Raw genomic sequence first — 22,433 nt, forward strand, 5'->3', positions numbered from 1 at the left:
TTAACATTTTATGCTTAGAAAAGTGGGCTGAAAAATGGCAGATGGAATTTAATGCTGATAAGTGTGAGGTGCTTCATTTTGGTAAGAAGAATCAGAACAGGACATACGTGGTAAATGGGAGAGCATTGATGAATACAGAAGAGCAGAAAGATTTAGGAGTAACGGTACATCGTTCCCTGAAGGTAGAAACTCACGTGAATAGGGTGGTGAAGAAGGCTTTTAGTATGCTGGCCTTTATCAATCATTGCATGGAATATAAGAGTTGGGAGGTGATGTTGAGATTGTATAAGACGTTGGTGCGGCCTAATTTGGAGTTCTGTGTGCAGTTCTGGTCGCCTAATTATAGGAAGGATATAAACAGAGTGGAGAGGGTGCAGAGAAGGTTTACCAGAATGTTACCTGGGTTTAAGCATCTAGAGTATAGGGAGAGATTGGACAGATTAGGTCTTTATTCTTTGGAGCGTAGAAGGTTGAGAGGGGATTTGATAGAAGTATTTAAGATTATGAAAGGGATAGACAGAGTGGATGTGGATAGACTATTTCCGTTAAGAGGAGGAAAGATTAAAACAAGAGGACATGAGTTAAGAATTAAGGGGCAGAGGTTTAGAGGTAACATGAGGGGGAACTTTACTCAGAGAGTGGTAGCCGTGTGGAATGATCTTCCGGGAGAAATAGTGGCGGCGGAGTCAATTGTATTATTTAAGAAAAGGTTGGACAGGTATATGGATGAGAAGAAGATGGAGGGTTATGGGCATTGTGCAGGGAGGTGGGACTAGAAAGGGGTGTTTGGTTCGGTGCGGACTAGAAGGGCCTAATGGCCTGTTTCCGTGCTGTAATTGTTATGTTATGATATTCAACAAGAGTTGTAATGGCATATGCAAACTCGTGTGGAAAGAATTGACACATGGAACATATAAGGTTGGCCACCCCTGTCCTAGATGAAGAGGTGGAAGGATGGGTCAGTAAGTTTGCAGATGATGTGAAGGTTGGAGGAGTTATGGATGGAGCTGAAGGTTGTCAAAGGTTACAAAAGGATAAAGACAGGATGCAGAGTTGGGCAGAAAGGTGGTAAATGGAGTTCAATCTGTGTGAGTGTGAGGTGATGCATTTTGGAAGTACAAACCAGAAGACTGAGAACAGGATTAATGGTCAGTTACTTAAGAGTGGGGTCCAAATTCATACATCCCTCAATGTCACAACACAGGTTGATAGGATTGTTAAGGCCTATGGGATGCATGGATTCATTAATAGAGGTATTGAGTTCAAGAGTTTGAGAGGTCATGTTGCAACTCTACAAATCTGATGAGACCACTTTTGGAGTATTGAGTTCATTTCTGGTCATTTCATTAAAGGAAGGAGGTGGAAGCTATGAAGAGCGGGCAGAGGAGAATTACCAGGATGTTGCCTGGATTGGAAAATAAGTCTTATGAGGTAAAGTTAACAGAGTTGGAACTTTTCTCTTTGGAATGCAGTTATATGAGAAAAGTCCAAGGTCTACAAGATTCTGAGAGGCATAGATAGGTGGACAGCCAACACCTCTTACCCAGGGCAAGAAACAGGTGCTGGCTGTCCACCCTATCTATGCCTCTCAGAATCTTGTAGACCTCTATTAGGTCTCCTCTCATCCTTCTTTGCTCCAAAGAGAAGTCCCAGCTCTGCTAACCTTACTTCATAAGATTTACAGTATTTTCTAATTCAGGCAACATCCTGGTAAATCTCCTCTGCACCCTCTCCATAACTTCCACATCTTTCAAATGATGAGTGAGTGACCAGAACTGAACACAATAACAAGTGTGGTCCCACCAGATTTGTGGAGTTGCAACATGACCTCTACTCGAACTCGATCCCTCTATTAAATGAAGCCCAGCATCCCATAAACCTTCTTAACTATCTTATCAACCTGTGTGGCAGTCTTGAGGGATGTATGGATTTGCACCCCAAAGTCCCTCTGTTCATCCACATTCTTAAGTAACCAACCATTAACCTTGTACTCCACCTTCTGGTTTGTCCTTCCAAAATGCATCGCCACACACTTATCCAGATAGAACTCCATCTGCCACTTTCCACCCAACTCTGTATCCTGCCTGCATCCTTTTGTAATCTTAGACAACCTTCAGCTCCATCCACAACTACAATTTTTTTTTTTTTTTTTTAAAGCAGATCCTGTTGTACTCCAGTAGTCACTGACCTTGAGGGAGAATACTTTCCTTCCACTACTATTCTCTGCTTTCTACATGCAAGCCAATGTTTGATCCAAGCAGCCACGGTTCCATGGATCTCATGCTCATGACTTTATGAACGAATCTCTCATGGGGGACCTTGCCTAATGACTTGCTTGAAATCCATGTAGACCACATCTACTGCTCTTCCTTCATCAACTTCTTTTGTTACCTCCTCAAAAAACTCAAATAAGCTCATGAGCGCAACCTTCCCTTCACAAAGCCATGCTGACTATTCTTGAGTAGACTGTACTTCTCCAAATCCTCACATCCTATCATTCAGATCCTCTCCAATAGTCTGCACACCACTGATGCAAGATTCACCAATCTATAATTTCCAGGATTCTTCCCATTACCATTTTTTTTTTAATATATAAATGGGACTATATTTGTCATTACTGACCCCTCTAGCATCTCTCCTGTGGCCAAAGAGGACTCAAAGATCATAGGTACTATTCCAGCTATTTCTTCCCTCATTTCCCACAGCACCCTGGGGTATATCATGTCCAAGTCCAGCAAGATCAATCTTAATGTTTTTAAGATCATCCAATACTTGCTCTTCCTTAATCTCCACATTGTCCAACACACAAACCTGTTCCCTTCTAACCTCACCCTGATCAAAGTCCTTTCTGCTTATAACTACTAATGAAAAGTATTAATTTAGGACCTCCCCAAAATCCTCCACCTTCAGGCACATGCTGCCTCCTTTATCCTTTAGTGCCCCCAACCTTCATTCTTGACATCTTTCTGTTCCTCCTTTTCTTCACATACACATAGAATGCCTTAGTGTTCTCCTTAATCCTACATGCTAAGGCCTTCACATGCCCCCTTCAAGCTCCAAGTCCTTTCTTAAACTACTTCCTGGCTACCATATACTTCACACTTAATGTATGCTTCCTTCTTCCTCTTGACGAGCTGCCTCACTTGCTTGGTTCACTCTTCCTACCACCTTTCCCCATCCCAGTGGGGACAAACCTATCCTGAACCATGCACAAGTGGTCTCTAAACCTTCTCCACATTAGTTCTGTGCTGTCACCCTTGGTTTCCAATTTACTCTCACGAGTTCCTGTCTAATCCCATCATAATTAGCCCTTACCAAATTAAACACTTTTCCATTTTGTCTGCTTTTATCCTTATCCATAGCTATGCTAACACCCAGGGAGTTGTGGTGCTAAATGCTCCCCCACCGACATGTCTGCAACCTGACCAGATTCGTTACCCAGAATTAGATCCTGTATGCCCTCTCCGCTCGTTGGCTGTGTCAGGAATCCTCCTTGAACATGCTGGACAAATTCATCTGCAAGATTGCTGATTTACCCCTCTACCTCTTCATCCAAGTAATTTTGAAAAAGTCACAATAAGTAGCAGTTTCAGAACAGATCCTTGCGGAACGCTACTAGTCACGGGACCTCCAGATATAATACACCCCATTTACTACCACCCTCTGCTATCTGTTGGCAAGATGGAATTTAATTCAGATATGAGGAAAGATTGCGCAAATTGGGATTGTACTCGCTGGAGTTTAGAAGATTGAGAGGGGATCTCATAGAGACCTATAAAATTCTGGCAGGACTGGACAGAATGGATGCAGATGGGATGTTTCCAAGGATGGGAAAATCCAGAACCCGGGGCCATGGTTTGAGGATAACAGGCAAACCATTTAGGACCGAGATGAGGAGGAATTTCTTTACCCAGAGGGTGGTGAATCTGTGGAATTCATTGCCACAGAGGGCAGTAGAGGCAGGTTCATTAAATATATTTAAGAGGGAATTAGATCTATTTCTTCAGTATAAGGGTATTAAGGGTTACGGAGAGATGGCGGGGATGGGGTACTGAACTTTAAGATCAGCCATGATCTCGTTGAATGGCGGAGCAGGCTCAAAGGGTCGAATGACCTACTCCTGCTCCTATCTTCTATGTTTCTATGTTTAAATGTGAAATTAATATATTCAGAAATTTAAAACCAGAACATGATAGGCAAGGTCCTATAGAGTGCTGTTAAACAAAGAGACCTGGGGGTACAAGTATTCCCTGTGCATTCCATATTGCAATCATACAGTTTTAGAAGTCTATGTTATGAGCAGAAGTTTCTCACAATCCACATTTGCATATGCTTCCCATGTATTTTAGCCTACTCGATCCCAAGGGGGGGGGAATTTTTAAAAAAAAACTATTCTGTCGAACACCACCATTATGGTGCATTTGCTCTGTACATGTCTTTTGAATAATGTGGCAACGAGAATTGCACAATACTCCATTTGTGCCTTAACCAATGTTTTGCAAAGTTATAATAGGGACTCTGCTCTTTTGCCCTGGCTATTGAAGGCCAGAATCCCAACAAATTGGTATCCTCTATGCTGCCTTCATTTTATCCTGTGTTCCTCTTTTAGACATCCATGGGCACGTCAGGGCCCAGTTTCTCAATACCCAAGAGCCATATCAAAAATGGTGTACGTGCTATCCTTATTCGACCTTCTAAAATGCATCACTTATCACTCTGTTCATTCAAAGTCCTTCTCCACCATTTAATTAAAATGAATTAACCAGACAAGTTATTTTTGAAAAAGCTACATATCCTGGAATATTAAGCAGAAAGAATTGCTAAACGAACACAGGTCAGCTAGCATCCACAGATAGAAATGGTCAATGTTCCAGGTCTTGAGACAAAGAAGTTTGTTCAATACAGCAGTTTCCAGGATCAAATCAAAGCACCAACAAAATTCTCCTCCACTCCCATCCCTTTACCAGTTTGCTGCACCTTGTATGGAAATTTGAAAATTTAGCTGGAGCACAGAGTGAAGAAATAGAATTCTAATGTCTCCTCACTATGGCTTTGGAGACCATATCATTTCACTTTCCCAATGACCATTTGCATTTTTGACTAAACATCCGACAACTGCATTTTGATTCGCACAAAAAGCTTGCATTAAATGAATATGCAATACTGCTGTGCCACCGTATACTAAAACATGAGCAATTTTAAATATTTACATGAAAACCTGGATTACATGCAAACCTCACCTCGGCTGATGCGCTGTTTTTCTCCTGACAAGATGCCAGGTGTGTCAATGACGCTAATGCTTTCAAGCACAGGATTCGGCAATTGAGCACACATAAATCTAGAAAACAACCATTTCATTATTCATTTCATGTTGATAATGAATTTCCAGAGGCAAACTATTTAACCATTTATGCATGCACAAAATGAGATAATGTATTGCAATACCGAAGCTTAAATACAGAATGGGTAACTCTCTGCACCACTTTTTCCACTCAATTTCAAGAGGAATAGAATACAAGAGCAAGAATCTGTTGTTGAGGTTTTAGAAGGCACTGGCAAGACTTCACTTGGAGCATTATGAGCAGTTTTGAGCTCCTCATTTAAGAAATAATGTTGGAGAGAGTTCAGAGGAGGTTCACAAGGATGATTTTGGGAATTAAAGGGTTATCATACAAGGGGAATTTGTGAACTCTTGGCCTGTACTCGTTAGGATAAAGGAGAATCAGGTGGATCTCACTGCAACATTTCAAATGTTGAAAGGCATGGGTGGAGTAGATGTAGAAAGGTTCTTTCCCATGGTGGGAGAATCTCGGACAAGAGGGCACAACCTCAGGATTGAAAGCTGTCCACTTGGAACAGAGATACGGTGGAGGAATTTCTTTAGCCAGAGGGTGGAAAATCTATGGAATTTTTTTTGTCACAGGTGGTCATGGTGGCCAGGTCATTGGATGTATTTAACGCAGAGATTGATAGGCAGGGCAGAATTAGTGTCTTATTTACAACTGAATACTTTGTGCATTATCTGAATGGAGTTCCTGTAAAACTTTCATTATGACAAAAAGAAAGAAAATAATCATCTTCATTTCTATTTTGCTTTAAACCAAGTTTACAATTGGGCACCTTTTACCTAATCGACTTGTCATTTATAGATGTAAGCCTAGGGTTACAAAACTACCTGCAGGTACAATTCAATTTAGATGTTCTACTTTAAATTTTAGAATTTAATCAAATTGTATGGCACAAACAATACACCAAGTTATTTGGAAACCAACCATTCTATTCCTCGTTGTTCCCCAACGTGAACATGGAATGCCAGATAATGATGGCACTGTGTACCAGCATTGAATGGATGATAAGTGGCTGAAGAAAGAAGGTATGAAATAAGTGACTTTAGGATTCTTGTGTATCCCTTTCTGCTATTATTAAAAAGTCATCAACTAATAGTTCATTTCTCACTAACAGTGAAAAAGCCAGCGGTGTTGTGTCAAACTACTACTAAAGAGGTATTTTTGGAAGATTTTGTCAAAGAGGGGAAGAGCTACTAAAATTATGTTAGGTATCACGGACACAACCTCCAACCATCCTGCTGGAATGGATCTTAATCCTCAGACAAAAGCAAAATGGCACAGTTAGCACAGTTGGTAGTGTTATGGCATCACAACATCAGCAACCCAGGTTCGAATCTGGTGCTGTCTCAAAGGAGTTTGTATGTTCTCGCAGGATCTGCTTGGGTTTTCCCCAGGTGCTCCGGTTTCCTCCCACACACAAGCATCTGGATTGTACAATAAATTGGGTGGGAGAGATATAAATGGCCGGAATAGTCTACCGTGCTGGAAATTAAATTTAAACATTTATCAACCCACACCCCTGCATTGCCACTCCAACTAAGGGAACTTGAAAAGATGGATAAAATAGAAGAAAAAGGATGACTCAAAGAATTTAACATGATAGTGAATGCCTGACAGACTGTGCAGTATATAGATCAGCTTCCAGTAAATAAACCTCACAACATGGCATGGCTAGCAGCACACCATTACACCATCAGTGGCCCAGGTTGAAATCCACTGCAACATGAAAGGTGTTTGCACATTCCCCCTTGGGATTCCTCTGGGTGCTCCGGTTTTCTCCCACATGCCAAACACATATAGGATTAGGATGTTAGTTAGTCACAAAGGTGTACTTGGGCAAGGCAGGTTTGTGGGATGGAAGAACCCATCACCGTTTCCATCTGCAAATTTTAAAAAATCCTAAAAAGTGAAGAAATTCTAGTTGATGCACAAATTCCATTTTGTCCTCCATATCCCTAAATACTAACAAAAATCATTCCACACCCAAGGGTAAACACCTTGCACCAAAGAAAAATTGGGGAAAAATTTCTACATTTGATCACCCAGTGCCAATTCAAAACTAACAAGTTTCTGATTTTGCATTTCTGTTGCATTAAAGGGAGACCATCAATGAAATGTCACGCAAAGTCCACTTCAGTGCCTGTTTTGTACACTTCAAAATTAAGTCATGACCAGATGGAAGATAAACAATAAAATCTAAAGTTGCTGAGGTCGAGTGAAGTACACATAAATGCTGGAGAAACTCAGCTGTTCATGCAGCACCCATAGGAAGTAAATGGCAGTCAATGTTGCAGACCCTGACCCTTTCCTCAGGAGTGCCAAAAATCAGATGCCTGAATAAAAATGTGGGGGGTGGGGGTGGAAGAGGTGGTGGCTGGGCACGTGTATGGGGAAAAATACTGACCGACAAGCAAGACATTGATACAGGTTGAAGGGTCGAAGAGAAGTGATGGGCCAGAGAAAGATAGCTTTGTGCCAGATGGGAATGAACAATTGCAATTCACCCATACACTTTCTACAAATGTTTGCAATTGTGCTAAACTGTCAGCTCATGCTTTGATTTCCTTGATTTGGGGTCCACAGGTCAGAATGGACTCTCCATAATTATCATGAAGATTTCGATCAGGTTCAACTTGATCTTCCACGAGACCCTCAAACAACAAGATTGTTCATCCTTTTCTATTTTTGTGATACTTGTTCTTTCATCGGTTTTTCAACAAATTGTAATTTCCAGAAATTCCTTTTCTACTTCATTATCCATAACGTGTCTGGAGAATGAATTTGTCTTTGATTCTAGTTGCAAGTCTTTTAATTTCTTGTTTAATGCTATTCCCTGTATCACACATTGTTTGGGGTCCAATGTACAACCATTACATTATCCCCCTTAGTGTCCTTTTATCTCAGCCATACAGATTCCAAATTGGGGTGTTTTGAGTGAATATTCCTCCTCATTATTTTTGCTAACAATGTTACTCTATCTGCTTTGTCACATATACCCATTTATATCTCTTTGTACAGTTAATTTGTCTACTTATTGTGAGCTTTTCACATTCAGATGCAGTACAGTAAAATCCCTGGTATCTGGCACCTACAGGGATTGGTAGATGCTGGATAAGAGTTTTCTGCTGGCTCACTCTTACAATGCCTTATTTGTATACCTGCATTAAGAATAAACAGTTTAAAAGAAAAATTATTATAACAAACTTCACTAGCATGGATATACATTTATTTTTCAGTCACATTCTTTGAAAACATTTAACCATCTCTGGATTTGCAGTTTTCTTCCCCTTCACTGAGCTGCCCCCCCCCCCACCCCCCCACCCCACCAACTTTACAGATTACTCCTTACTAATGTACTAAAAAGGATAAAGACTCTTACTGAGCAGGGATAAGGAGACACTTTAAGAGAGTCACCCCAACGGCGAGTGCCATCAACCAGGTCTTCATCCTGGGCGACGCAATTTTATTCAAGCACAACTTTATTCAGACAGCCACTGAGCAAAGCCTGACCAAGGAACTCTACTAGCTAAATATTTGGACCCATCTTCGTTACTTCAGAGAACATTTACACTTTTAAACTTTTTTTAAATTCTTTTTAATTTTTTTAATTTATTGATTTTCCTCAATTATTTTTGCTGGTTGCTTGAATTCCAACAGGGGGTTTTATTGTACATTTGGGCTTCTCCTGTACACTCCAGGTCATTATTTGGCACTATGGCCCTGGTTGCCTATCTTTTGTTTCCTTCCTCATTTCTTCCCTTCTGTCCCCCATCCTGATATTCTAGTTTTAAATGCACTGTTATCACATTAGCTCTGGTCCTGCTCTGGTGTAATCCATCCTACATGTTTGAGATCTCACTGACCCAGAAATCCAAATCTATACTTCCTGTGCCACCTTCACTGTCAGACATTCATCTATTTTCCTTTTCTTTTTATAATATTTTATTGGGTTTAACAAAACCATTTACACAAGGTATACTAATGATAACAAATCAAAATCATATACATCTCACATATCAATTGTAAATTAGAAGCAGAACCATTATTACACAAATTATTATGTTCAGGACATCAAATTCTATAACTATAATTAACAATTAAATCATAACTTGTACATGTCCAAAAATAATATTGAATATTATTTCTGGACATTCTACTCTATTGTCCTATACCTATATTTTGTTGCTTGTGGCACAGGAAGTAATCCTGAGATAGAGGTTCTGATTTTTAATTTGGCATCCACATTTTTAAATTCATATTGCAGGATTTCATCCATTTATCTTTGTGTTGTTGACCCTGACTTATTTAGTGATCACTGATACTAACCTCCCTCAAACATGACCTGGATCTGCTCTGGGACATCAGAAAGGCTACACCTCCATCCTGTCCTATTCACCACATCCCAAGTCCTGATGAAGGGCATCAGCCCAAAATGTTGTCCATTCTTTTCCCCCCCCACCAAGTTCCTCTGGCTGATTGCAGATGCTGGAATTTGAAACCAAGAACAATCTCCTGCGACTCCAAGCAACACAACATTCTAGTTTCTGTGAGACCACAGAAAAGATCGCCTTTATCTGTTACTTACAATGCAATCCCCAATCACTGCAAAATCTCCCAACAAGTTTACTTCCCTCTTGTTGAACAGCAATTCATGGCTCCACAAACCTGGTTACTGTGGCTTTCCCATCCGAGGCAATTCCTCACCCTCCTTCCTCATCTATCTACCAGAGCAGTATCCACTAATGTATGTCTTTGTCCGGTGGGGGGGGGGGGGGGGCGGGGGGAGTGGAAGGAGAACACAGTAGATAGCAAGTTGGCAGAAATGAAATATTCTTTAGGATTTGCTCCTAGAAATTTAACATGTCAGATGCCATCTATAATTTTATCTATTACTGACATGACCATGTTTTTGTTTTCATGTTCAAGTTGGTATCAAGAGGAGTAGCTCACATTTTAAACTTGCTTCTAATTTAGATTCACACTAATCGAAGTACTTCCCTTTAGTCCACCACTATTTATCCTAATCAGACCTCACTTACCTACACATAAAGGACAGTTTATAACGGCCAATTAAACTACCTACCCAATGTGGTGAGTATTGGTAAATCTTTATGTCGCTTAATGCATGTTGTTCTATTTATAATGTGCATTTTGGCAAACATGGGAGATATTACAGAGTTAATTATTTCACACTGTCATGAGCCAATCTCGTTTTGAGTGTATATTTGACTATCAATAACAATGGTACAAAGAAAATGCTGGAAATAAACATGACAAATAGGATATGAATCTTAGCATTCAGAATTTCAACATGGGACTTTTCTTTCACACTTAAAGCATATTACTGAACAATGAAATAGCACGGCTCTCAGGCTTTTAGATCATCACTGAGGAAATTATTCATTAAATAAAAATAAAATGTTTAATTTCTATTTTTTAACATAGAGATCTAGCACAGCAGTAACAGGCCCTTCCAGCCAACAACCTCACTCCACCCACATACACCCATGTGAACAATTAACCTATTAATCCTCCAATCAGAGGAAAACGTCCTTTCACCACCACCCTCTCAATCCTTCCACTAAGGAAGGATGAGGAATGACTGGAGAAACATTCATTCATAATCCCACCCATCTTCTATGGCTTCATATACAAAGATTGCCATGTTGATCTTCAATGTGACCAATTCTCTGGCTACTCTTTCATGCTCAATATATCTGTAGAATTGCTTGTGGTTTTCCTTTGTCCTGCCTGCCATCTGCATCTCATGTCCTCTTTTCACCCTTTTAAACCATATTCTTGCACTAATACTCAAAGGATTTCTTTGCTCCAAACTGCTTCAATCTGACTAATGTTGTTTTTCCTGACTTTAGTCTTAATATCCTTTAACTACAAACTTGCTAGCCTTGCCCTTCACCTTAAAGTGTGCTTGAACTCTTGCTTTCTTAACTTGTAAAGCACCCTACTTTCCAGCTGACCCCTTACTTGCAAACAACTTCTCCTTTCCCCATTAACTTCAGCAAACTCCTGCCTAATTGCACCAAGGTCAGCCTTGTCCTGCAGTTTAGTGGAATGGACTTGTCTCTCTACAACAATTTTAAAACTGAAGCAGAGTAATGACCACTGGTTCTGAAGTTGTCCCTTCAGTCAATTGTACCATCTCACTCCTCAAGGAGGTTCAGTTCCATATTTTATTTTGCCACATATAGAGAAGCATCTAGCACTTATTTCAACACACCTCCCCCCCCCCCCCAAATGTGGGACCTCATCAAAGGCCTTACTAAAGTCCACTTAGATAACATCCACAGTCTTTCTTTCATCAATGTTCCTGCTAAACACAACGTACTATGCACAAGCCATGTTGACTATCCCCAATCAGTCCTCGTCTATCCAAATAATTGTATATCCGATCTCTTAAAACACCCTCCACCTTACCTATTACTGACATCAGGCTCACTGTCTATAATTTCCACGGTTACTTTTAGAGTCTTTTTAAACAGAACAACATGAGCTACCTTCAATCCTCTGGTACTACACCCAAGGCCAAGGACATTTTAAATATTTCTGCTATAGAGCCCCTGTAATTTCTACACTAGCCTCCCTTAAGGTCCAAGGGAATATCTATCATGTCCTGGGGATTTAATCACCCTTATTTGCTTTAAGGCAACAAGAACTTCCTCCTCTTTAAATTGTATTGCTTCCATAACTTCACCACTTATTTTCTTAGCTTTTCTAAACTGTTCCAGTTTCCTGAGTAAATTTGGATGCAAAAAAACCATTTAAGAATTCCCCCATCTCTTTTGGTTCCATACATAGTCAATCTTCAAGGGGTTCAATTTTGTCACTTACTATCTTTTTCTCTTAATATACCTGTAGAAACCCTTAGGATCTTCCTTCACATTGTCTGCAAAAGTAACCTCATGTCTTCTTTTAGACTTCCTGATTTTTTTTCTTGCATTTTTTTTTTTTAAAAAATACTCCTCTGGAACCTCATTTGCTCAGTGTTGCCTATTCCCGTTATATACCTCTCTCTTCTTATGAACCAGTGTCCCTTAAAAACCAAGATTCCCTAGGTCTGTTAACTTTGCCTTTAATCCTGATAGGAATATACAACCTCTGTACTCTCAAAATTTCACCTTCCAAATTGACACATGGCTACACTCTGCTTAACACTACGGCAACTCCATTTACAAACTGGCAGGTGACACTACTGTTGGGCAGAATCTCAAGCAATGACAAGACCAAGTTCAGGAAAGAGACAGAGTCTAGTGTCAAGGTGTCAGGGCAGCAATTTAAATTAGATTCAACTTTATTGTCATTGTTCCAAGTAAAATACAAAGTAAAATTCATCTCCAATGTCAGAAAAATGTAGTAGGTGGATATGGACTGAAGGAAACATGAGGTCACATGCTTCTGACTATATTAATATTAAAATGGAGACATTAAGTTCTTAGGACCCTCTGAAAACAAATTATTGACTATACTGTCTTAGAAGCCCAAGGAATTCAGCATATTCCCAATTTTTAATTGATGCACCGTGGAAAGCACCTTGCTTGCATGCCCTGCCCATGAATGCAAGAAACTGCAGTGTTGTGAATGCAGGTCAGGCTATTATGCAAACTAACCTTCCCTCCAATGACTCCATTTAAACTTCCCTCTGCATTGGGAAAGCAGCCATTAAAGGGCCCATCCTACCTCAGCAACTTCTAATTCATTGGGCAGAAGATAAACAAATTTGAAAACACAAACTTCCAAATTCAAAAACAATCACTTTCCTGCTGTCATCAGACCTCAAATGCAGATGACAATAGCAAGATCTGGACCAGCTGGAAAAATGAGCTACAAAATGGCAGATGGAATTTAACGCAGACAAGTGCAAGGTGCATTTTAGGAGGACTTAACAGTAAATGGTAGGGCACTAAGGAGCATCGGGATCTGGGAATACAGATACACAATTCCTTGAAAGGGTCGAAAAGAAAGTTTTTGGCATATTGGCCTTATAAATCAAAGTTTTGAGTACAAACACATCTTCATAATAGTATCATTATGAAGTTGCTGAAGACATTGGTGAAGCCATATTTGGATTTGTAGTATTGTGTGCAGTTTTGGTCATCTAACTACAGGAAAGATCAACAATATTGAAAGAGTGCAGAAAAGATTTACAAGGCTGTTGCTCAGACATTGGAAGCTGAGTTGCAGGGAAAGGTTAAACAGGTTAGGACTTTATTCCTTAGCATGCAGAAGAGTGAGGGGAGATTTGGTAGTGGTATACAAAATGATAAAGGTTATAGATAAATGCAAGCAGGCTTTTTTTCCACTGAAGTTATGTGGGACGAGAACTGAAGGACAGGGGTTAAGGGTGGAAGGTGAAATGTTTAAAGGGAACACTTAGAACTTCACAGAGTGGTGAATGCAGGCTCAATTTTTATATTTCAGAAAAGAAATTGAGAGGTATGTGGGAGGGGTATGGTCCAAGTGCAGGTCACTGGGTCTTGGCAGAATAAGGATTCACCACAGACTAATTAACTGAAAGGCCTGTTTCTGTGCTGTAGTGTTCGATGAATGGTCCTCTCACAGAGTAAAGATGCCCTTGTATTTTTTGACTCTACATTCTCTTCTATGTTGTGCAAAACAAACAGAAGGTTGTGGATTGTGAGGGAGAGAAGGATTAGATTGATCATTATATAGGTCAGCACAACACAGTGGGCTATAGGCCCATACTGTGCTCTATTTTTCCATGTTCCAATTCATATTTCCAAGTAGAGATAACCATTATTGGGAACAGTTTGGATCTGGGCCTCAAGAACGGTCACGAGTGAGATCAGAAAGAGTAGATTAGCAAGTATTTAGGTTTAGGAAAAGTAGCCACGGTGTAAAAGTCAATGCAAGATGAATTGACAAACCTGCATTATCCTGGTAAATCAAGTCCTGCAGGATGAGGAATTACTTCATCCCTCAAGTACTTGATGAGATTTACTTCCAAAGCACCCTCACAAAATTACCCTTAAATAGTCATTATGTTTCATTGCTCATCATGTTTGATTTCAGAAAATGTAAAATGATTTGGAATTCTATAAATACTGAAAAACCCCAACAGATTTCTAGGGTTACTACAACATTATTTACATTGCTCCAAGTGGCTACATAATTAAATTTCTTCTGCAATACCAAGAGTAGATAATACTGAGTGGGGTGGAATACTTAGTCATTTTCAAAAGAGGGAGATTAAAAGTCACTTTACTAAATGCTGCTGTACGACTTTTACTGATCAAACTATAGACACTAAAAAAAAAAATCACTTAATGGACTACAAGAAAATCAATACATATCACTTTACTTTTCCCCTATCCAGCAAATGATTAAATTACCTACATTTCTCTATTCTTCCCAATTCTCTATAACCCGATCCCTTTGCTCTTATTCAAACTTTCAACAGTCCAACTAAATTTTTAATGTCTTTCCAGACCCACTGACAAAAGGCAAAGGAGGAAAAACCCAACACCCAACCCCAACCAACCAATTTTCCCCTGCAACCGTGTCTGCCTGTCCCGCATCGGACTTGTCAGCCACAAACGAGCCTGCAGCTGACGTGGACATTTACCCCCTCCATAAATCTTTGTCCGCGAAGCCAAGCCAAAGAAAGAAGATAATGCATTGACACTGCTTTACACAGTTATTTGCTGAATGCTGAAACCCAAATTGTCCTCATTAAGACAAAAGCATTTCAGTTGGATGGTAACAATTCTTGTGTCTGAAATACTGTTTAAATATATTATTGAGGTTATACATTTCAGGGAAAGTACAATGAAAAACTAGCTCCAAGAAACTAATTACATTTTAAAGGAGCCCCATCTGCATACAGATCAAAAAAAAATTTCTTGAAACTAATTCTGCATTGTTAATGGGGAAACGTTTGCTTATTGAAATAAATTCTAATCATTCAAGTTCTAAAGACTGAAAGCAAATACTGACAAAAATCATGCAAACTTTATACAATTAATCTATTTTTTTTTTAAATAGATTTGTGTCTTTACAAGTTAAATTGATGAACTGTAAAAAGTTGGATATCAAATACTTCAAACATATTACTCAAAGTGTAGATTTCTGCATCCTAACACAAAACTGATGCCAGGTCTCAACAGTTCCTTCTTTTCCACCCATCCACCCCCCTACCCCTCTACAGTCACCATCTCAACCCACTGAGTTACCCCCAGCAATATGTTTGGTTTATTAGTTATTATTTATAATTAATTATTCATTATTTAATTACAAATAGTTTTTTAATTGATTGGCTATGTAAAATTGTATCAAGTATTCAAAAAAAATTGGACAGGGGCCTTTAAGGAATTGAATGTGCAACATTACAGCACAGGTCCACGATGATGCACCAATCTATTCAAAACTACTCAACAATCTAAATCTTCTTGACCTCGTATCCATAACCCTCTACTTCACTTTCATTTATGCCTGTCTAAGGGTCTTTTAAATGTCCTTGTAGTACCAGCCTTCACCACCAATCAGGCAATGCATTCCAGGCACCCATTAACTTGAGGGATAAATATTTAACCCTGATGTTTCCCCTAAACCTTCCTCCTCTCACTTTAAACAGATGTCCTCTGATATTCGCCACGGTCACCCTGGGAAAAAGGTGCTAGTTTGTCTTCTTCTTCTCTTTGGCTTGGCTTCGCGGACGAAGATTTATGGAGGGGGTAAAAGTCCACGTCAGCTGCAGGCTCGTTTGTGGCTGACAAGTCCGATGCGGGACAGGCAGACACGGTTGCAGCGGCTGCAGGGGAAAATTGGTTGGTTGGGGTTGGGTGTTGGGTTTTTCCTCCTTTGCCTTTTGTCAGTGAGGTGGGCTCTGCGGTCTTCTTCAAAGGAGGTTGCTGCCCGCCAAACTGTGAGGCGCCAAGATGCACGGTTTGAGGCGATATCAGCCCACTGGCAGTGGTCAATGTGGCAGGCACCAAGAGATTTCTTTAGGCAGTCCTTGTACCTTTTCTTTGGTGCACCTCTGTCTCTGTGGCCAGTGGAGAGCTCGCCATATAACACGATCTTGGGAAGGCGATGATCCTCCATTCTGGAGACGTGACCCACCCAGCGCAGCTGGATCTTCAGCAGCGTGGACTCGATGCTGTCGACCTCTGCCATCTCGAGTACTTCGACGTTAGGGATGAAAGCGTTCCAATGGATGTTGAGGATGGAGCGGAGACAACGCTGGTGGAAGCGTTCTAGGAGCCGTAGGTGATGCCGGTAGAGGACCCATGATTCGGAGCCGAACAGGAGTGTGGGTATGACAACTGCACTGTATACGCTTATCTTTGTGAGGTTTTTCAGTTGGTTGTTTTTCCAGACTCTTTTGTGTAGTCTTCCAAAGGTGCTATTTGCCTTGGTGAGTCTGTTGTCTATCTCATTGTCGATCCTTGCATCTGATGAAATGGTGCAGCCGAGATAGGTAAACTGGTTGACCGTTTTGAGTTTTGTGTGCCCGATGGAGATGTGGGGGAGCTGGTAGTCATGGTGGGGAGCTGGCTGATGGAGGACCTCAGTTTTCTTCAGGCTGACTTCCAGGCCAAACATTTTGGCAGTTTCCGCAAAGCAGGACGTCAAGCGCTGAAGAGCTGGCTCTGAATGGGCAACTAAAGCGGCATCATCTGCAAAGAGTAGTTCATGGACAAGTTTCTCTTGTGTCTTGGTGTGAGCTTGCAGGCGCCTCAGATTAAAGAGACTGCCATCCGTGCGGTACCGGATGTAAACAGCGTCTTCATTGTTGGGGTCTTTCATGGTTTGGTTCAGCATCATGCTGAAGAAGATTGAAAAGAGGGTTGGTGCGAGAACACAGCCTTGCTTCACGCCATTGTTAATGGAGAAGGTTTCAGAGAGCTCATTGCTGTATCTGACCCAACCTTGTTGGTTTTTGTGCAGTTGGATAATCATGTTGAGGAACTTTGTAGTCCTCTATTAAATCACCTTTCACCCTTCTTCACTCCAAAAAGAAAAAGCCTGTTAACCTTGCCTGATAAGACACATTCTCCAATCTCCTCTGCACCCTCTCCAAACCTTCTGCATCCTTCCTCTAAGGAGACAGAACTGAACACAATTTGCTACTTGTGGTCTAACCAGAGTTTATAGTCCAACATTACCTCGTTACTCTTGAGCACAATCTCCCAACTAATGATGGCCAGCATAGCACAAGCTTTCTTACCTACCCTATCAACTTTGAGGTTGAGGAAGAGGGCTGGAAAGAGTTCAAACAGCACACGAGGAAGGCCAAAAGGCCTTAGCAAGCAGGATAAAGGAGAACCCCAAGGCATTATAAACAAAAGGATTATTGGAGGAAGGATGGGACCACTCGAGATTAAATGTATGCTTTGAGACAGAGGGCAAGGTTCTGGGTGCTTTGCAATGATATTCACCAAGAAGAACAGGGAAAATAGAGAGAGCAGTGCGGGGAATGCCAATGTGCAAGAGCACTTTGAGATCAGAAAGGGTGTGGCTAGGTCTTTTGAGAAACATAAAAATGGACAAATCTCCTGGATCTGATGGAATACATCTTCAGAAGGAAACAAGAAAGGACATTGCTGAAACCTTGAACATATTTGGATCCTCACCAGCAAAGGGGAGGTCTTGGAGAACTTTAAAAAGCAGCCAATGTTGCTTTGGTTCAAGAAAGGATAATCTAGGAAAATTATAGGCTGGAAAGCCTTGCATCCATCATACAGAAGCTACTGCAGAGGATTCCTTGGGATAAGATTAATGCACATTTGGAAAGACGTGGCGAGAAGAGGAACAGCAAGTATGGCTCTGAGAAAGGGCAGTTCATCTACAAATTTGAAGGCAAAGCATTTGACAAGGTCCTTTATGGTAAAAAATAAAAGACAAATTGGATCCACAATGTATTGATAGTCTGGATTCAGAATTAGTTTGCCCATAGAAGAAAGAAAGTGGTGGTTAGAAGTCATATGATCAGTTTTCCCCCCCCCCTCCCCCCACAGGGACCCCGCTTGAGATTTATATAAAACGACTTGGATGAAAAATTGGATGAGGAGGGGATTTTGTAAATTTGCTAATGAGACAGATTGGTGAAGTCATGGACAGTGTAGTCTTATAGACATGGGCTATCAAAGGACACAGTAGCATGTAGAGAAATTACAGATAGGGGCAGAGAAATGGCATATGGAACTTAATCTGTGCAAGTGTGAAGTTTTACATTCAGGGAGGACAAATAAAAGGGGAAAGTACATAATGATAGGAGGTTTACCAGCATTAATGAACAGAGTTGGGTGTCCAAGCCCAGAGCTGCCTAAAAGTGACCTAAAAGTTAATCGGGTCATAACAAGGCATATTGCATGCTTGCCTTCATTGGGCAAGGCATTGAGAATTAGTTTGCCCATAGAAGAAAGTGGTGGGTAAGAGGTCATATGATCAGTTGTTTTCCCACAGGGACCCTATTTGTGATTTATACAAAATGACTTGGATGAAAAATTAGATCAGGAGGGGATTTTGTAAATTTTATAATGAGAAAGATTGGTGAAGCCATGGACAGTGTAGTCACACTGCAGTTGTGCAAAATTTTGGTTAGGATGTACTTGGAGAATTGGGAAAAATTCTGGTTGTCCCATTACTGGAAGAATGGGGAAGTGTTGGAAGAGGTACAGAAGAGACTTACCTGGAGCATTGGAAGTTGAAAGGAGACCCAGTAGGCTCAAAATTATGAGAGGCATGGATAGAACAGGCAGCTTGAATAATTTTAAGAATAAAAGTGTCACACATTATAAAACATGCATTAAAAGTGAGGTAGGAAAGTTTAAAGCAGACATACAGGGAAAGTTGTTGGAAGTTTTTTTAAAATTATAAGACAGCAGGTGCTGGAAGGATCTGCAAGGGGTGGTGGGGAAGCAGACATGATAGTTTCATTTAAAAAGCTTCTGGATAGACACAAATACTCAGAAAATAGAAGGATATAGATCATTCACAGGGAGAAGAGATTTTATTTAATTGGGCATCAGGTTTTAGGCCAATGTCACATCAAAGCTCTCATCCCCATGTTTTGCTGCATATTCTTGACAGCTTTCAAATATTGTTTACTCATTCACTCTTATCTACACCTGGCAGGACCCCTCATTGTTATAACCAAGTGAACAGGATTGAGACCAACTGACCTGTTCAGAAAAGCATTGCCAAAAGCATTAAGTTTCCGGAATGGCTTTTTTGGATCCACCACCAGAGCATTTCCTGGAATCACACCTTCTGTATCCCCATTCATTACAGCGATGAAGGAGTCAGTGGTCGGTTCAGGCCCAATTCTCATTCCTGGGAAATCTTGTTCCAAAAGATATCTAAATCAATCAGAGAAAAATAAATTTGCAGCAACCAAGGCAGACATTAGATACTGTAAGCTAATAAAAGTGTTAATTCTCCTTCCAATCGAGTGTGAGCTTTTATCTACGCTACAATTTTATTAGCTTACAACACAGGTTGGGTTCATGAACAGGCTTCAGAGGGATTCATGGTTTTGGCGGGAAACCAGGGTCAGGGTTACATACGGGTCCCCGGGTGGGGGGGGGGGGGTGGGGAAGAGAGGGGGAGGAGGGCAGGGAGGCAAGACTAGTCGTCAATACAGGTCACCTCTAGTGAATGCCAGTTCACTACAGATACACACAAGTAACAAAAACTTAGTTCCGTTCATCACAACTTCCAAAACTTTGCTCAAGAACCATGCTCTTAAACAAAATAAATTAGCAAAAACAGGAACAGGGTAGAGAGAACTCCCAAAACTGTTTGCCATTTAATAGCGAACAATTGATCTGTACGTCAACTCTGTTTACATTGCTCCAAGGTTTTGGTAACAAAAATGGAATGTTTGATTTTCACACAGTGACTTTTAAAGTACGAGAAGTAGTAAAAGATTTCCAGGTCTCCTTAGTGACATATCAATGGCCAAGCCCATTTCCCCACTCCCACCCCCCCCCCCCACTCCAAATAAGCAACCCAAACACATTATCCTGGATTCTCCCCTTTCTTCTTATTCTCTCCCCACATGCCCACAGTATTCAACAGATATTTAAAATAAATATCAAGGGAAAGAAAGTCAAGTTTCGCATCTAGGCCTAGAATGTAATCTTCTGAATCCAGGCATGACCCAGTTGAATGTGTTGCACCCCTTTCAAAAGGGAACGCATCTTTGTGAAGGAGCAGATAGAGATAGTGAAAGCACGACAACAGATGAAATGGAAACCATAAAGCCTCACGTTCATATCCTAATTGAAATTTTAAAAGCCAAGCCTCGATTGCACAAGTATTTTGCAGGTTTGATCAGTACAGAGTCATGCACTTGGGGAGCAAGTTTTCGGCAGGACACTGACACAACCAAATGATCACATCTGCGAAGAAATGAGCCAAGATCTTCTCTTCAATGAAAAGAAAATAAATAATCAGGTGATCCAAGAGGTAAGAGGCACTCAATCATAAATACAAAAGTTGCTTTAAATCAAAGCAAATTTCAGAAAATCCAAAATAAGCAGAGAGTACTACGAATGCGACCTTCTCTGTCACACAGAGCAATGAACTAAATAGGATGGATGGATTAAAGGGAACATTTGACCAAATGCAAGAAAGATGACAGAATATTAGAGGTCTGGAGGACAGAAACTATAAAACAATGTCAGTCACGGTATACAACCACGGTTACCAAATCACATGATGCAAAGTTGAGTGAAATGGTAGATGAAACTCAATGCTGAGAAAAGCAAGGTGATACACTGTTTCAAAAGCAACAACCTGAATTAAATAGAACAATTCCACTGAGAGGTTCAGAAACGGAGAGCTACATGAATGAAATGGCAAAATAAGCCAAGAAAATAGTTGCCAAAGCACAGATGCTGGTTTTCAAACTCCAAAGCATTAAGTGCAAAAATCAGAGATTACATTGCATCTGTATAAAACAGTGCTTAGGTCACAACTAGAGGACAGCAACTAAATTAAGAACATGACACCTCAAGAGAGAGTACACAAAGGAATTCCTCCAGGATAATGGATTTTAGTTACAGAAGGTGGAGTCATCCTACTTGAAGCAGAGATGCAATGGAAAATTTCATAATCTTGCAACAATTAAAACAGACAAATAGAAACCCCAACGAAAAAAGGATCAATCAGATGGGTCACATATTTAAAGCGATCAGTGAAAGATCATAGATAACCATTTGAAAGTTAATAAAAATTGGAGGACTTCAGGGAGAGTGTAGGAGAATGGGATTAACTCTATAAAGAACCACCAGAAACACCAGATTTTTAACGGATTCATTAATTTTGAAGATTTTTACAATTTTTTTTACTGGGATATTTTCATTGCCATTTTAAGAACCCAAGATTAAAAAGAAATATTGAAACATTCATTAAGAATAAGGCCCAATCAAGAGGGATAATTTCAAAAGACCTGGGTAGGGCAAATAGGTAAAAAAAAGAACCAGTAACTAAAAGATGGAAGCAGAAATCCAATCTTCAGGATTTAAAAATAAAAACACCCAGAGGAGCACTCAAGATGCTATTCTAGATCACAAATCCAGAAAATTCTTCTTTGGTCAAGTGGAGGCCGCCTGTGCAACAAATTTCTCCCGCTCTTGGCCACACAACCGTATCTAAGCAAATACCTCACCCCTCCTGCAAGACACATACGTGGTGGAGAAACCCATCACTTGCCATGGATGCTGAAAGACCAGCTGGGTTTTTCTCAGCACGTCAATGCATTGCCCTCGACCATAACATTTGCAGACTTTCTTGTTTGTAATAAAAACACAACGAAATGGTGGAGGAGCTCAGCTTTATCTCCATAGGAGATAAAGATATATTGCTGACATTTTGGGCCTGAGCCCTTCCTCAAGGAATAAGCAAAAAAACTAGCAAATCTCATAATGGAGAGTGCTAGCTGAGGGAGAAGTCCACACCAACAAAAGGTGTTAATTGGATATGATAAGGGGAGAGGTGAGAATTGATTTTGTCTGAAAGGAGACAAGTAAAAGGGAAAGAAACTAATCTGGGGGGAGGCAACAGGGAGGGGGGGGGGTGGAAGAGAGAGAAAAAAAGTAG

At 40.5% G+C, this 22,433-nt stretch overlaps 1 protein-coding gene across 1 annotated transcript in view; it reads right to left on the reverse strand.

The window, feature by feature from the left end:
- LOC138737176 (EH domain-containing protein 3) overlaps positions 1-22,433 on the reverse strand; it is a 125,949-nt gene that overhangs the window by 55,721 nt on the left and 47,795 nt on the right. Inside the window, exons 2-3 of the mRNA XM_069887785.1 lie at positions 19,511-19,687; positions 5,241-5,338 (exon numbers count right to left, since the gene is read on the reverse strand). Coding sequence (XP_069743886.1) covers positions 5,241-5,338; positions 19,511-19,659 — 247 coding nt within the window. The 5' untranslated portion in view covers positions 19,660-19,687. The remainder of the gene's footprint in view (positions 1-5,240; positions 5,339-19,510; positions 19,688-22,433) is intronic.

The sequence above is a fragment of the Narcine bancroftii genome, chromosome 6 (genome assembly GCF_036971445.1).
Source record: "Narcine bancroftii isolate sNarBan1 chromosome 6, sNarBan1.hap1, whole genome shotgun sequence".
Classification (NCBI taxonomy): domain Eukaryota; kingdom Metazoa; phylum Chordata; class Chondrichthyes; order Torpediniformes; family Narcinidae; genus Narcine; species Narcine bancroftii.